Source organism: Glossina fuscipes, unplaced genomic scaffold, assembly GCF_014805625.2.
Source record: "Glossina fuscipes isolate IAEA_lab_2018 unplaced genomic scaffold, Yale_Gfus_2 110, whole genome shotgun sequence".
NCBI classification, from domain to species: domain Eukaryota; kingdom Metazoa; phylum Arthropoda; class Insecta; order Diptera; family Glossinidae; genus Glossina; species Glossina fuscipes.
Genome location: NW_023998453.1, coordinates 592,090 through 605,046, shown reverse-complemented (window position 1 = coordinate 605,046; position 12,957 = coordinate 592,090). Strand labels below are relative to the sequence as shown.

Sequence of the window (12,957 nt, the reverse complement as noted above, 5' to 3'; positions counted from 1 at the left end):
TGTTATTACGTTTAAGAGTCAAACACAATGCTGCCGCTTGGGAATAAAATCGTCCCTTCATTATGTTCGGTTTACGTTGCTTAATTCCACGACTGAGAAAAAAGCTCGGTCTCCTGTTATCAGAGTATTTTTGTAATGTTTCACGACAAGCTTTAAATTATAAAACTATTTAAAAATAATCTTTTTCCGACAGTTTCGATTATGAGCATTTCGTATTCAATCGTACTGAGAAAAAGCGGTACCAGGTCTTCTTCTACAAATTTTGTACGTACGTTATGTGAATATTTATGATATATAGAAGGGAAAGAAGGTACGAGAGCGTTTCTAATCCTTTACTGTTTTTAGGCAAAACAATTGCTATTGTATGCAACAAATGCTATGGTTATGTACGTAACCAGTGTAATAAAATATAGAGCTATGTTTATCAGTATTGTCACCTAGGAACAAGTTAATGAAATGATTAAACTTTTCATTCCAAAGGATAACGCTTGGTTGCTGTACAAAAATACCAATAAGCTAAAGGAAGACCAGCAAAATATACGAACAGCAAAAGGAAGATCAGCAAAATATACGAACAGCAAGAGGAAGACCAGCAAAATATATTTATGGCAAGAATTTTTAGCAATGGGGGGTACTTACGAATAGGTAATTAAGGCAGTGTACTCTACAGTTAGCATTGAAGAATATCAGTATATTCATAGTTTCTTCTATACTCTTCCAATAGGAGAATTTGGATTGTAATTGATTTTTTTCATATTGAAAATTCTTTGTGGCTTTTTCAACGGGATAGAGTTGATGCCTACATATCGAGCAAGACTTACCTGATTGTCTCTTACGAACATGTGCTTAAAAGGTGAACTTTAAGCTTAAATTTTTGGTGCAGATAGTTTTCTAATTCTTAGAAATATCTGAAGAATTACGCTAAGTGACCCTTTTTTACTATAAAAGTGGTAACAACGCTGCAAAAAGAAAATTTGTGAAGTGTACGTTGAGAATGCTATGAGTGGTTTGCTCGATTCTGTTCCGAAAATTTAGATTTGCAACTGATGGAGCAAGCTGTCAGGAAATAATGGAGACATTTGGCACCAACCACCTGAAAGTTTAGAATCATTTGAAAAGAGCAGGCTACAAAAAGAACTTCGAAACCGCGGAGACTTTTCAACATGGCCCAACATTGCTGAGGTGTTCATTTCTTCTAAAATTTTGAATATACATAGCTTAGACATTGGCGTTTGTGAGGTACAAGTTTCAGTTCTCACACGCCATCGTTTAATATATATTAAAGGGTAAACAGATGGATGTACTTTATGGCACTGCATGGAAGAGTGCAACATTTCGAAGTGTTCATAAAATGCCTATTTTATTACACCAATCGATTTGGAAAATGATGTCCATTCGTCTTTTTGAGGAACGCCCTTGTAAATTTATCTTCAGTTTTGCCACTTCGAATACAATTTGTTGAAATTGTATATACTCATTGAGTGTCTTAGCCTAAAGACGATCCATACAGAAAATAGATTTTCTTTTTTTCTTCGTAAAGAGGATCAGTTGATTAATTATTCAGGAGATGTCCGATACAGGTTTAACACGGTGACGATCAGACAGAAGTGAGGGAAGAGAACAAGACATCGCGGCTACAGTATATTGAGTGCGTGCTGCACCTTTCACGCTAAGGGTTGGAATGGTCTACTTTTCCGATCATTCTAAATCTGCCTCCGCATATTAATAGGATCTTTTTCAAGTTACTACCATTTGACCGGCGAAGAAGATTTTAAGGCTTGACTATCTATAACCTAGAGAAAGGTTTTTCTCACAAATAGCTTTTTTTTTGTGGGATGCACTGGGAGAAGTTTTGTCTTTTTAATAAAAGAGCATTTCTTTGCTCAAGAGCAAGTCAAAAGGAAGAGCACTTCTTTTCTACGGATGGCATACAAACCATCTGAGCAGATCCAGTTTGGTCGCAGAATGCTGAGGATGAGGAATACTAAGGAGCAAGCCACGTCAGTTGTGTTCTGCCGATGCATGTATATCTTGGGAAAGGATAGTTTGGATTTGGCTAACCGGGATCGTATGACAGATTCAAAGGCAAGAGTGACTGCGGTAGCGTAAACTAATGCTGACGGCTATATAGTCTTAATTTAAACTCTACGGTTGGTCACTTATCACTTACTTTACTTGGAGGAGCCTCTTGTAAGGGAATTCTAGTAGCTGTCGTTGTGAGTGCTCATTGCTGGGGACCTTTGGGCTGTATCGTGGCGGCGACTGTGGTTTACAAACATCTCCAAAAGCGAATAATTGAAGACAATGATAGTCCTCAACATTCCCCAGCGCGGGCGCTCGAGCTGATAGGAGTTGCCTCACTCTCTGTTGTGTCAGCGGACATCGTGAAGTTAAGCCATGAGGCAGGTAAGACTTTTCTCACGCTCGTGGAATGCGCAGAGCTTTCTTCATTAAGTTGAAATTTAGCTTGACTTAGAATTAATAGACATTTTGAACGTGAGCCCAAGAAAGACATGTTTTCCATTAAGTCGAGGAAAGATAGACACAGATAATGCAGCAAGCAATGGCGTCTGTTGGAATTGAGTGTAATTCCGTTGCGGAGATTTTGATCTCCAATGTGTGCCTCGGTCTAGACATCGAGCAAAAAAAGCTTTGATCAATCCTTTTGCAAAGATTGGACCGATTCCCAACGTTGATCATTCTAATATTTTTTTGTTTTGTTCACAAGCTTTATGAAGATTGATTGGTTTTCGATAATCTCAAGTCTCAGACCTTGTTGTTGCTGTTGTGTGTAGATGTTAAAGAAGTCTTACATTTTTCTTCAATGCATTAATTTTCTCTTTTTATTCCGATCAACCAAGAATGAGGTCTGCACCGCCCAACAGAAAACTTCAGAGATCGCACAAAGCATATTCTTAATCGGCATCAAATTCTAAATGGATTTAAGAATGTCCGTCTGTCCATCTATGTAATATCAAAAATGAGGTTGTCGACTTCAAATTGACTGAGACATTAGAACTTCTTGCACGCAGGTTGGTATTGAAAATGGGTCAGATCAGTCGGGGGACTTGCCTACAGTACCGTGTAAGCTGAGATCACGTCTACTTTCCAAAAGAAATAACAAATTGGTTTTATAATCATGACTCATAAACTTCGGCAGATAAATCTACAAAAATCTTTACGTATATTCCATGGGCTTTGGCTGCTCAAAATACGAAACAAAACCAAAATGTGGAGATTGAAAATGAAGAAGATCGTAAACCTGGCGACGATGTTGAAGAGATCCCCATAAGAGATGAAATCGATACAGCAGCTGACGAAGAAGAAGAACAATTCTCACTTGAAGTTGATTGGACTCTAAGTGAATGCTTGCTCGAAGAAAATCGGTGACGTGAAAAGTTCGAGGCGCTTATCACTTTGTTTACGCATTCATTACATTACACTGGCTGATCTATTCATAGCATTGTACTGAAGGTATATTTAATTAGTTCATCTCAGGCCTTTTTTTTTTAGTTATAAATATGAGAGAGACACATAATGTTTTTATTAATTATTTTATTTATACAATTTCAATTTTTTTTTTTTAACTCTAGGCAAATATTTAATGAACTAATAATTAAAAACTAATATCAAATTAAATAGCATTTAAACTAAGCTAAATAAGAGGAATTAGAATAAATATTATTTTTTATTCAAACACACACACACACGTATATATATATATATATATATATATATATAAATATATATATATAAATATAATTTTTTTTTTTGTTTAAGAAATTTAAACTTTTATTTTTTTTTTTTAGTTAAATGTTAATTATAATTTATTTACTTTTATAGATTTTTTTTTTCTCAAGGTCATAAGTTGAACTTTAGTAAGGCACTAGTTACACGTTAATTGTTTTAATTTAATTTTTTTATTTAAATGTATTCTTTTTTTCTATCTTTCATTATTTATTTACTTTAACGTGTAACTACTGACTACGAATTTTAATTAATTAAATCACTTTTGTTACTTAATTTGAATTTAAAGATTTATTTTAAAAACTTAAATTTAGTATATAAGGGTTTCATTGAATCCTTTTTGTTTTTTTTGTTTTTTAACATTATTTTAGCAGTATTCGGTTATTTAATGTAGTTTTAACGTCATTTTCTAAGTCTGATGATGTGTTGGTGATTGCTTGCGTTTGCTTAAATCTGCTGTTGCTTGCTTGCTTGGTTCACGGCACCATCGTCCTAACATTATAATACATTCAATGCATACACATATTCTATGTTACAATAATAACAGGCATTTAATTTAATTTTTGTATATTAATAAATTTAATTTTTTTTTTTTTTTTCTTATTTTCCATTTTTAAAATTTATACTTAATTTATCACCATTCAAGCTTTATATTGCATTAGGTCAAGTTTTGTATGATTTGTTGTTAGCAACTATATTTGAGAGTAACATACTGGGGGAGAAAGGCAACAAATTGAGATTTAAAAATCATTGCTATTAACATTGGAAACGGAAATTTGATGATCATTACCAATTGTCTCTAAAGGGGGAAAAAATAGTTTATCTCAAAATTCTGAAAATTCAATATATTTCGCGAAACTTATTTAACTCAACTCAAGTCAGTGTGATAAAATTTTTAAATGCTAACTCCCTTAAATCGGCAAATGTTTCTCTGAATACACATAAGGTGAACTGAAAGCCTTTAATCTGAAATGTAGCGTTTGTATTGTTTTATCATTGATTTCTTACTTTTTTGGTGGGTGTGTAATTAAAGCACTCCATACACTTGTATACATTTGTATACATGCATATATGCATATATACATGTATATACATATTATATATCTATTTATTTATGTATAGATATTTAACAGTTTTCTGTTTATAAAACTAGCACTTTTTCCTCTCTAGATTTTGTTTTTTTTTTTTTTTTATGGGTTTTTTAAATACAGAGCTCAAATGTATATCTATTGTAAATCGTCATTACATATATACCTTAAGCATGTAAATAAATTTAATTTTACATATGTTTTAAGTGTTAATTTCATATTATATTAGCCTGCGTTTTTTGCAAATATGTAAAAATAATTTAAAATAAATTTGAAATTCTTATCGGAATTTGAAGGGGTTTTTAGTTCTCTTAAGAGAGATTTCTAGTTAGATTGATAATTAATTTTGAGTGGTAAAAGCTGGTAATAATATATGAAGTTAAATTTTTCAATTTTTTCTTCGAATGTTTAATTTTCGCTTATTTTTTCGCACAATTTTACACAAAGGCCTCACCCCACATATCAAAAATACGACGATTTTCGTCATATGTTAACGCGTAAAAGCAGAGATGTTAAGAGCATGTTAAAAGCACCGTCCAAATGTTGAAAACACCGTCAAAATGTTAGAAGCAACGACAAAATTTTAAAAGTCAGCAAGATATTGAGATACGTTATTTTTTCAGAGAATTATTGGTTCCGTAATCATGTTTAAACCCTAAAAATACGTTTCAAGACTTTACATAAATTGTACACATATAGTTTTGCTTAGGTTTATTCAATAATCGTACTTTGTCCCATCCATTTGAGCATTTGATGTGGACCTCTCAAAATTCTCCTGTTCGTATATTCGTTTGACGGAGAATCAATCATTAGCTAGATTAATACTTCCCCAGATTTCTTCGTTTCTTCATCTGTGCCAATGATCGGTTTTTCACCTTTAACACTCGGATTTTGTGACTTTAATATTAAATGTACTTATATATAAAAGCATTTTTTTCATATTCGACCAGTCACTCAGAGGGTATTTTCTATACATGTGAACATGTTAGATTGTTTAGGAAAAATTATAAATAGAAAGCAGTAGAAGTAGTTGTTGGATTAATAGTAGAATAGTTCACTTTTCAAGTGGATACTTTTGATATGAAACGGTTATGAAATTCTCGTCCATTTCCATTGGGAATTGCATTTTTATTATCGCTAGCAGATTACTGATAATTCTTAAACCTGTTCTGAAATCACAAATTTATTTCTTGTTCTTATTCAAAACTTTTGGGATTTTTCGATTATTATCAGCAGTCTGCAGACATTGGATTGTAGGTAGGCTAAAGGATTTTAAACCTATCTTTACCACTTGTTGTAAGATTTTGATGTTTTATTGCGTTTTTTTTATCATCGCACCTATTGCTTCTGAGCACATGTAGCTTAGCTCATCTTGAAGGAGTTTTTAATTTTCAATCGTGTAATAATAACAAAGGCTTATTGTGATTTGAGAGCTATAACAATATGGACGTATGGACAGACATTCACCATTGGCAGGTGTTTTTTTTGAATGATGATTGCCACATTTTTGCCTTGAAGTCTTTAAAACTCTTGGCAAATTCCAGGAATATGAGGAAAATATCTAGTATAGATTATGGTGATGTATAGGTGCACAGAAGACTACTGCATTTGAATTTTATGCAGACGAAACTCATACGTGGATTGTAGGATCTCTTATAGGTATGGATGAGGAATATTGGGACTTAATAGACTCCATCATTTGGTGATTGTGTGTATAAATACGAACGACGAAAAATGCATCCAAACCGTACTGTAGGAAATACTTAACACATCTAAAACTTTATATAAGAATTTCAAATATAGAAAAACATATGGAGTAAAACGTTTCTTAACAATAAAAAATAAAAAAAAATAAAAAATATTTTACATATAAGTTTGATTCAGGCTAATACGTACTATATGAACAGTTGCTAACAAAACAATTGCAAAAAATTTATAAATTAATTTGTCACTAAAGTTATGCAACGACTTTCGAGATGATGGCAAATTTAAGCTCTTTGATTGTCTTATAAAATATATACTGGCGGAATAAGCACTTCAAAGGCCTAGATCTAGAAATTATCCCAAATGATTTATTAAAACTTTTTAATATCCATCACAAACTTTTTTTACTATGTTTAACGTGAGTTGTTAAGGGATGATTCATTCACTCGGTGCGGGAATCAATTGTATATCGTATCTGTATAAATAATTGTAAAATTTGGCAAAAGTTGGTAATTGCGTCCACAAAAATCATGTTTATGTGGAAGGGAGAAGTTTGATAAAAGATGCCAGGCAATCGCCCAGGGCACGGTGCAAGCTGGCTTTGGCTTATAGATAGGGATCGCAAAACGAGCGGCATAAAAAAAACCGCCCAAAAAAAAAAAACGTAGTAAAGCAAGCTTAACTGTATTTATATCCGGGCGGTTGATTACAAAGCGCGATGAAAAAATTAAAGGCTCTAACCTGTTGCCTGGAACTTTTTCCTAATCCTAATCTCTACGATTTGCGGCAAGGATATAATTGCCCACTTATTATTCGTTACAGATAATAGGACCACATCGGTATAGAATGTAGTTTTTTCGCGAGCTTGGACAAGACATAATCCAATTTAGATGACTTTCGAAAAAACACTGAGACAATATTAAGGAAATACTTTTGAGAACTTAATTTATGGCCATTAATTAAAAAATATAACTGTGGATAATAATATGGGAAAAAAATTGGAAATTATTGACGCGAAAAAGTGACGAGGAAAGTGACCAGTGAATGTGAATATAAATTAAATTTTTTCTTCTAAGGAAAACACAGACAACAAAAGTATAAACGAGCGGCTATCGATTTCTTATTTGAACAAACACTTTTATCAAATATATATTTCTCCTTGGAAACGTGTTAATTTCATTCCTACAATCAGTGGAAACTTCGACGCGCATTTTAATGTGTTATAAAACATTTGCTCCCTGTGTTAAATATAAAAATAAATTAATTAATATGAAAATGTAGATTTTTTTTTTGAAAAGTTCAACTACTGTCGCATGTATGTCAATCAATTAATTTGCAATTGTTTTGTTCGAAACGGTATGTGTTTCATTATTCATATGTTTTACTACTTAAGCTCAATTGTAACGAATTAAACAAATTTCGATTTTTTTTTTTTGTTTTTAATTTTTTGACAAAATATATATATATATATATATATATAATATTACTTATTAATTTTTTCTATTTTCATTTATAGGTAATTTTTTTTTTTTTTTTGTTGTTGTTCAGTTTCAAGTTTTTAGTTATGTGAAGAAGTTAAACGTAGAAGAGAGTTTTTGTTTTGGGTTTGTGGTTGAATTGCTACAGAGAGATTTTGGTTTTTATTAAAGCCTAACCTATAAAATATATATAAGTATAATAATAATTTTTATTTAATATATTTGATTTTCTATAATAAATAGAATTCAAAAATAATAAAAAAATATTTAATATCAATGGTTAGGAAGATAGCTAAAGAGATCCTTTTTTTTTTTTTTTTTTTTTTGTGTTAGGCGAGGGAGGGAGGCAAGAATAAGAGTCAAAGTGTTATTTGATATTATTAGTTTTATACTCTATTTAACTTTTAAACAATTCGAAAGTAAATGCTAAAATGAAAATTTTTATATAATTTAGTGAATGAATTCTAAATACAGATGAAAATTCTAAAGGCAAACCATAGAGAGTAAAAATTTGAAAAAAAAAAAAACTTGTAAACATTTTATATACGCGTAATACATACATACATGATCTCAGGATACAATCACTTGCAAATTAAGAAAATTGTATTCGCCTTAGGGCGAATATTAGTTACCCATCACGTAGATGTAAAAATAAGTTTTGAAAATTTTCTTTTTTCAAGAGAATTATAAATAAAAATAAACAGAAACACTAAATCAGGGCTTGGCCTACCGTTCAATACCTTACACCGCTCTACAATTATACATACATTGACTTTTCAAAATTAGGCGTTATATACGAAGTAGTTCGATCTGGATCACATTCGGTAGTGGTTTTTCTTGGGTCAACGTTATTGCACAAAATTTCATTAGTATATCTGAAAAATTGCGGGCTATGGGTGAAATATAAGAAAACAAGATAGCCAAACTTAGATCGATTCGGAAACGTTTTCGGTCGAATAAAAAGTGGGTAGATTTCAAGCATTTCTCTGTGTTGCATACGTTTACAAAAACTTAATACGGCCTCGTATCTCAAGTGGCATAAGGTACAGCAAGAATTTTTTTGAAAGTATTATCCAACATTAATGACTTATCCTTGTAATCTTTCTGGGGAAATTTCATTTTTCTTGCTATTTCAAGGCCATTCAAAAATCGATCCATCTTTTAAGTGCAGTTTTAAGTGTCCGCTGTCTATCTTAATTAAATAAATGAATGGAATGACAGACAGTGGATCTAGTATATCATATGCTTATCAAAAATTATTTGATTGTAAAACTCCTTCTCTTTGGATATGTAACGCGAACAACAAAATTAATACATTTTTAATCTTCAGGTGATGGGTAGAAGAGTATTTTTTTTTTTAAATCTTTTTAAAAAAATGTTATGTGTGTTTGTAAAATAACTCATGTAAGCGTGAGATTGGTCAGATTTGGATTTAACTTTTTTTTTTTTTTTTCTTTTTCTTTTTTAATTCTACTAAAACATTAAAGAAAACACATAGCAGTGATTATGTTAGGACTTTTGTTTTTTTTTTTTGGTTTTTGTTATGAACACCCTCACACACACACACACACATATGCTATATGCAAGATATATGAAAACTTATGATTATGAGGCGCTTATGATTGATAAGTTTTTGAATTTTTAATTGTTAAGAAAATATCGGCAGTTTTTTTTTTTCATTGATTTATTCAGTTTACAAATATTTAGCTATATCTTATTACTATTTTATATTTTCTTTATTCACTTTTCTTTTCTTTTTTTTTTCTTTTTGTTTTGATTTTTTAACATATGAATTCAAGCCTACATTTAATTTAATATATTTACTTATTGAAATTTCACATAAATAGTCAAGGCAAAGAAAAAATGTTTGACTGATGGGTTAGACAAAAAAAAAAGAAACAATAGGGACGGACAGATAGACGGACAGAAAGTGAATCGATTGGTATAATAAAAGGTGGGTCTCTCTCAAATCCGTCTGAATGTTACATACGACTGCACCATCTTAATATGGCCCTAGACCATAAGTCGTGTAGGGTAAAAAAGGGCGACGACGTACTAAATGAATGTGAAAAGTGTACATAAGTCAAGATTTAACATTTTACGATGAAAATTGATCAAGAGTAGCGATCTGATAGATACATTTTTTATGCTAAAAGTTGGCTAATAAACGTGCTTTTCGGATATCGTTCGTTCTTGTAGGCTTCCTATGGAAGGTTCAATTTTATATGATAATACAGTTTCAAATATGGTATTTTATGACAAAAGTAGAGAAGTAGGAATAGAAATAATTGTCGCCCTTGCTTCACTATAACGTTGTATACATGTTATCCGCGGTTGATTGCTTATGAATTTTCGCTGAATTGGTTCATTTATTTTTCTAGATGTTTACAACGATTTCCTTGAGGTGATCACAATCCCCTTTTGCTATTCTATTTTGATGTATATATACGTGTATGTATATATGTATATATATATATATATCTCAGGTTCAGTTTCTGCTTTCTTTCTCAGTTTCTAAAGCTTTGCGGTTGGCTCAAAAGAATAGGAAATTGGGTCTGAATCCGATCAGAGATATACTTTGCCCTTATTACGAGTTGTCACAAAGCAGGAGTGATGAATGAAATCTTATATATTTCTTGTACTTTTTAGGTGGTGTATATAATAAATAAAAATTTGTGACATGAATTAGAAAGTTTGTGTGTTAATCGCTGTATTAGTTAAATGAACATAAAGGCTTACATATAGGTCGAACTACCATAAAGCGGATGATGCTTCTAAGTGCTAGCAATAATCAATTATTTTTGGTTTTTTCAATTTCATTTCGAGCTTACGAAAGAAATTATATGTATATGATCCGCCTGAGTAGCCGAAGGCGAGGAATCTCGGCTAGCAAGTCAATGGTCGTGGGTTCGAATCTCAAGTGCGGTAGAGTTTTTAATAAAAGCCGATAGCCTTAGATGCTAGTGCTTTTAAGAGTTTAGTCTTAGAATTTATTTCTCTGGCGAAATTAATAATAATAATAATAATAATAATAATATATGTATATGTATCTTACAAAAGATTTGCTCCTAATATTCATTAAGTTAATTCCTCAACATTGTTTGCATTATTTCCGTTTTTCCCATTTTACTTAATGAAAATCTTTAGCTTCTCCGATGCTAACAGTAGCTTAATGGCTTGGCCTTGACAACGACAGTGTGCAAGCGGTATTAACTAACCGCAGCAATCGCAGTAGTTAAGTTAAACTCTTTAAGAATTGTTCGCCAGGTAATGATCGTAGAAAGCGTACGGTTTGGAAAAGTATCGTTTAGCTATTTGATAAACGTCTAGATGTACATGGATTGAGGGCATTTTCATTAGCGCACTACAGTTAATGCAACCAACATATACGAAAATTATGAAACATTATGAAAATTACCCAAGTGCTTCAACTTAAGGCAAAAATGAATTAAAGCAAATAGATTTACCATTCATCCGAAGAAAGAAGGAACGAAAAGAAATGTTTTTTTGCTCACTTACTAGAATGAACTCAGCAAGAAGTAGTCTTTAGTTTCGATTTTTTCTTGTGTTTTTTTTTTACAATCTTGATTTTTAAAGAAAATTGTTTTCTCTTTTCCGCATTTATATTTGTAGGCTTTGAATGTCATGTAAAGATTACTTAAATTTTTGCCACTGTTTTTTTATTTTTTTTGGTTTTTCAATTAATTTTATCGTATAAACAAAAACTTATAAATTAAAATAAATATACGTACACATATATATATATATATATAGTTCTGTGTATATATGCACATATATATATATATATATATATATTTATATATATGTATATATATGTATACATATATATAGTTCTGTGTATATATATGCATTATTATGTGTAAATGTATTATGAATACGATGTTAAGGAGGGCTATGTAAGGCTTATGTTTTTTTTTTTTTTTCATTTTCCTTAAGAAATGAATTCAAATATTTTTTCGTTTGTTTCCATGAAGCGATAAATCTTAACTCGTCTGAATTTGATGATGTATGTGAGTACATAATGAAACATCTATGCGTGCAAGAAATTGCATTCATTAAGTGATTTCTATTTTATCTGCTATAGTAGATGTAATTTAATTTAAGTTGCTGTTAGGTTCACGATTTGTTTTTTCTTTTTTTTTTTTTTTTTTTCATTATGTTTGGTTTTTAGTTATGCATTTTTTTTTTTTCTTTTTTTAGTTTGGTTTAGTCATTATACACAATTGGTTCTGCATTTAATATTTTATTTTTTTTTTTTTTGCTTGCTTTGGTTTAAGTTTAGAAAAGATTTTTCGCTATTGCTAAGATGATGAAATTTGCAAACACTATACAGAAGTTGCTATGTAACTGATAACTACCTCCGCTCACGACAATATCCTTTTTCTCCAGCATCGGATAATCAATCACATGTATGATGCCATTAGTGCATTCCACATCTGGACGAAAAACGCGAATCCGTTTATAATTCCAAAGGATGACATAACCTAAAATTAAAAAAAAAAAAAAAAAAAAAAAAAACAATTTTGATTTTAATAACAATAATGAGCTTGTATTTTATTTAAGCTAATGAAAAATAGAAGCTTTTTTTTGAATGCACTCACCAGTCCATGAAGTTGAATCATCATCATGCAAGTCTTTGTTTTTTTTTTTTTTTTTTTTTTTTCAAATTTTAAATTATATAGAGAAGGAAATGAGTTTAGTATAAATGAAAGTTCAAATTATTTTGTAATGTTAGAGTCGAAAAACGTGGATGAGTTAAGGCCTATTATCTCACAAAGACGAGACATCATTGTGGGTTCACTGCTTTAAATAATAAGTTGTAAGAATTTCTCTACCCCAAGCACAAATATGTGTGCATTGTATTCCAAAAATTTTGCGCAAGAAATATGTTCCCGAGGAGGTTTTCGTAAATATATCTA

General features: G+C 30.9%; 1 protein-coding gene across 6 annotated transcripts in view; it reads right to left on the bottom strand.

The window, feature by feature from the left end:
* Nucleotides 1–8,076: 8,076 nt before the first annotated feature.
* Nucleotides 8,077–12,957, bottom strand: part of LOC119638846 (fasciclin-1) — a 36,377-nt gene continuing 31,496 nt past the window's right edge. For 3 of the 6 annotated variants that reach the window (XM_038035915.1, XM_038035916.1, XM_038035917.1), the window contains 2 exons: nucleotides 12,640–12,672; nucleotides 12,101–12,522 (listed from right to left, as the gene is read on the bottom strand). In XM_038035915.1, the coding sequence (XP_037891843.1) occupies nucleotides 12,317–12,522; nucleotides 12,640–12,672 (239 nt within the window). In that variant the 3' untranslated portion in view covers nucleotides 12,101–12,316. Of the gene's footprint in view, nucleotides 8,195–8,218; nucleotides 8,248–12,100; nucleotides 12,523–12,639; nucleotides 12,673–12,957 lie in introns of those variants that run through there. The other 3 variants (XM_038035920.1, XM_038035919.1, XM_038035918.1) reach the window with 3 other exon arrangements.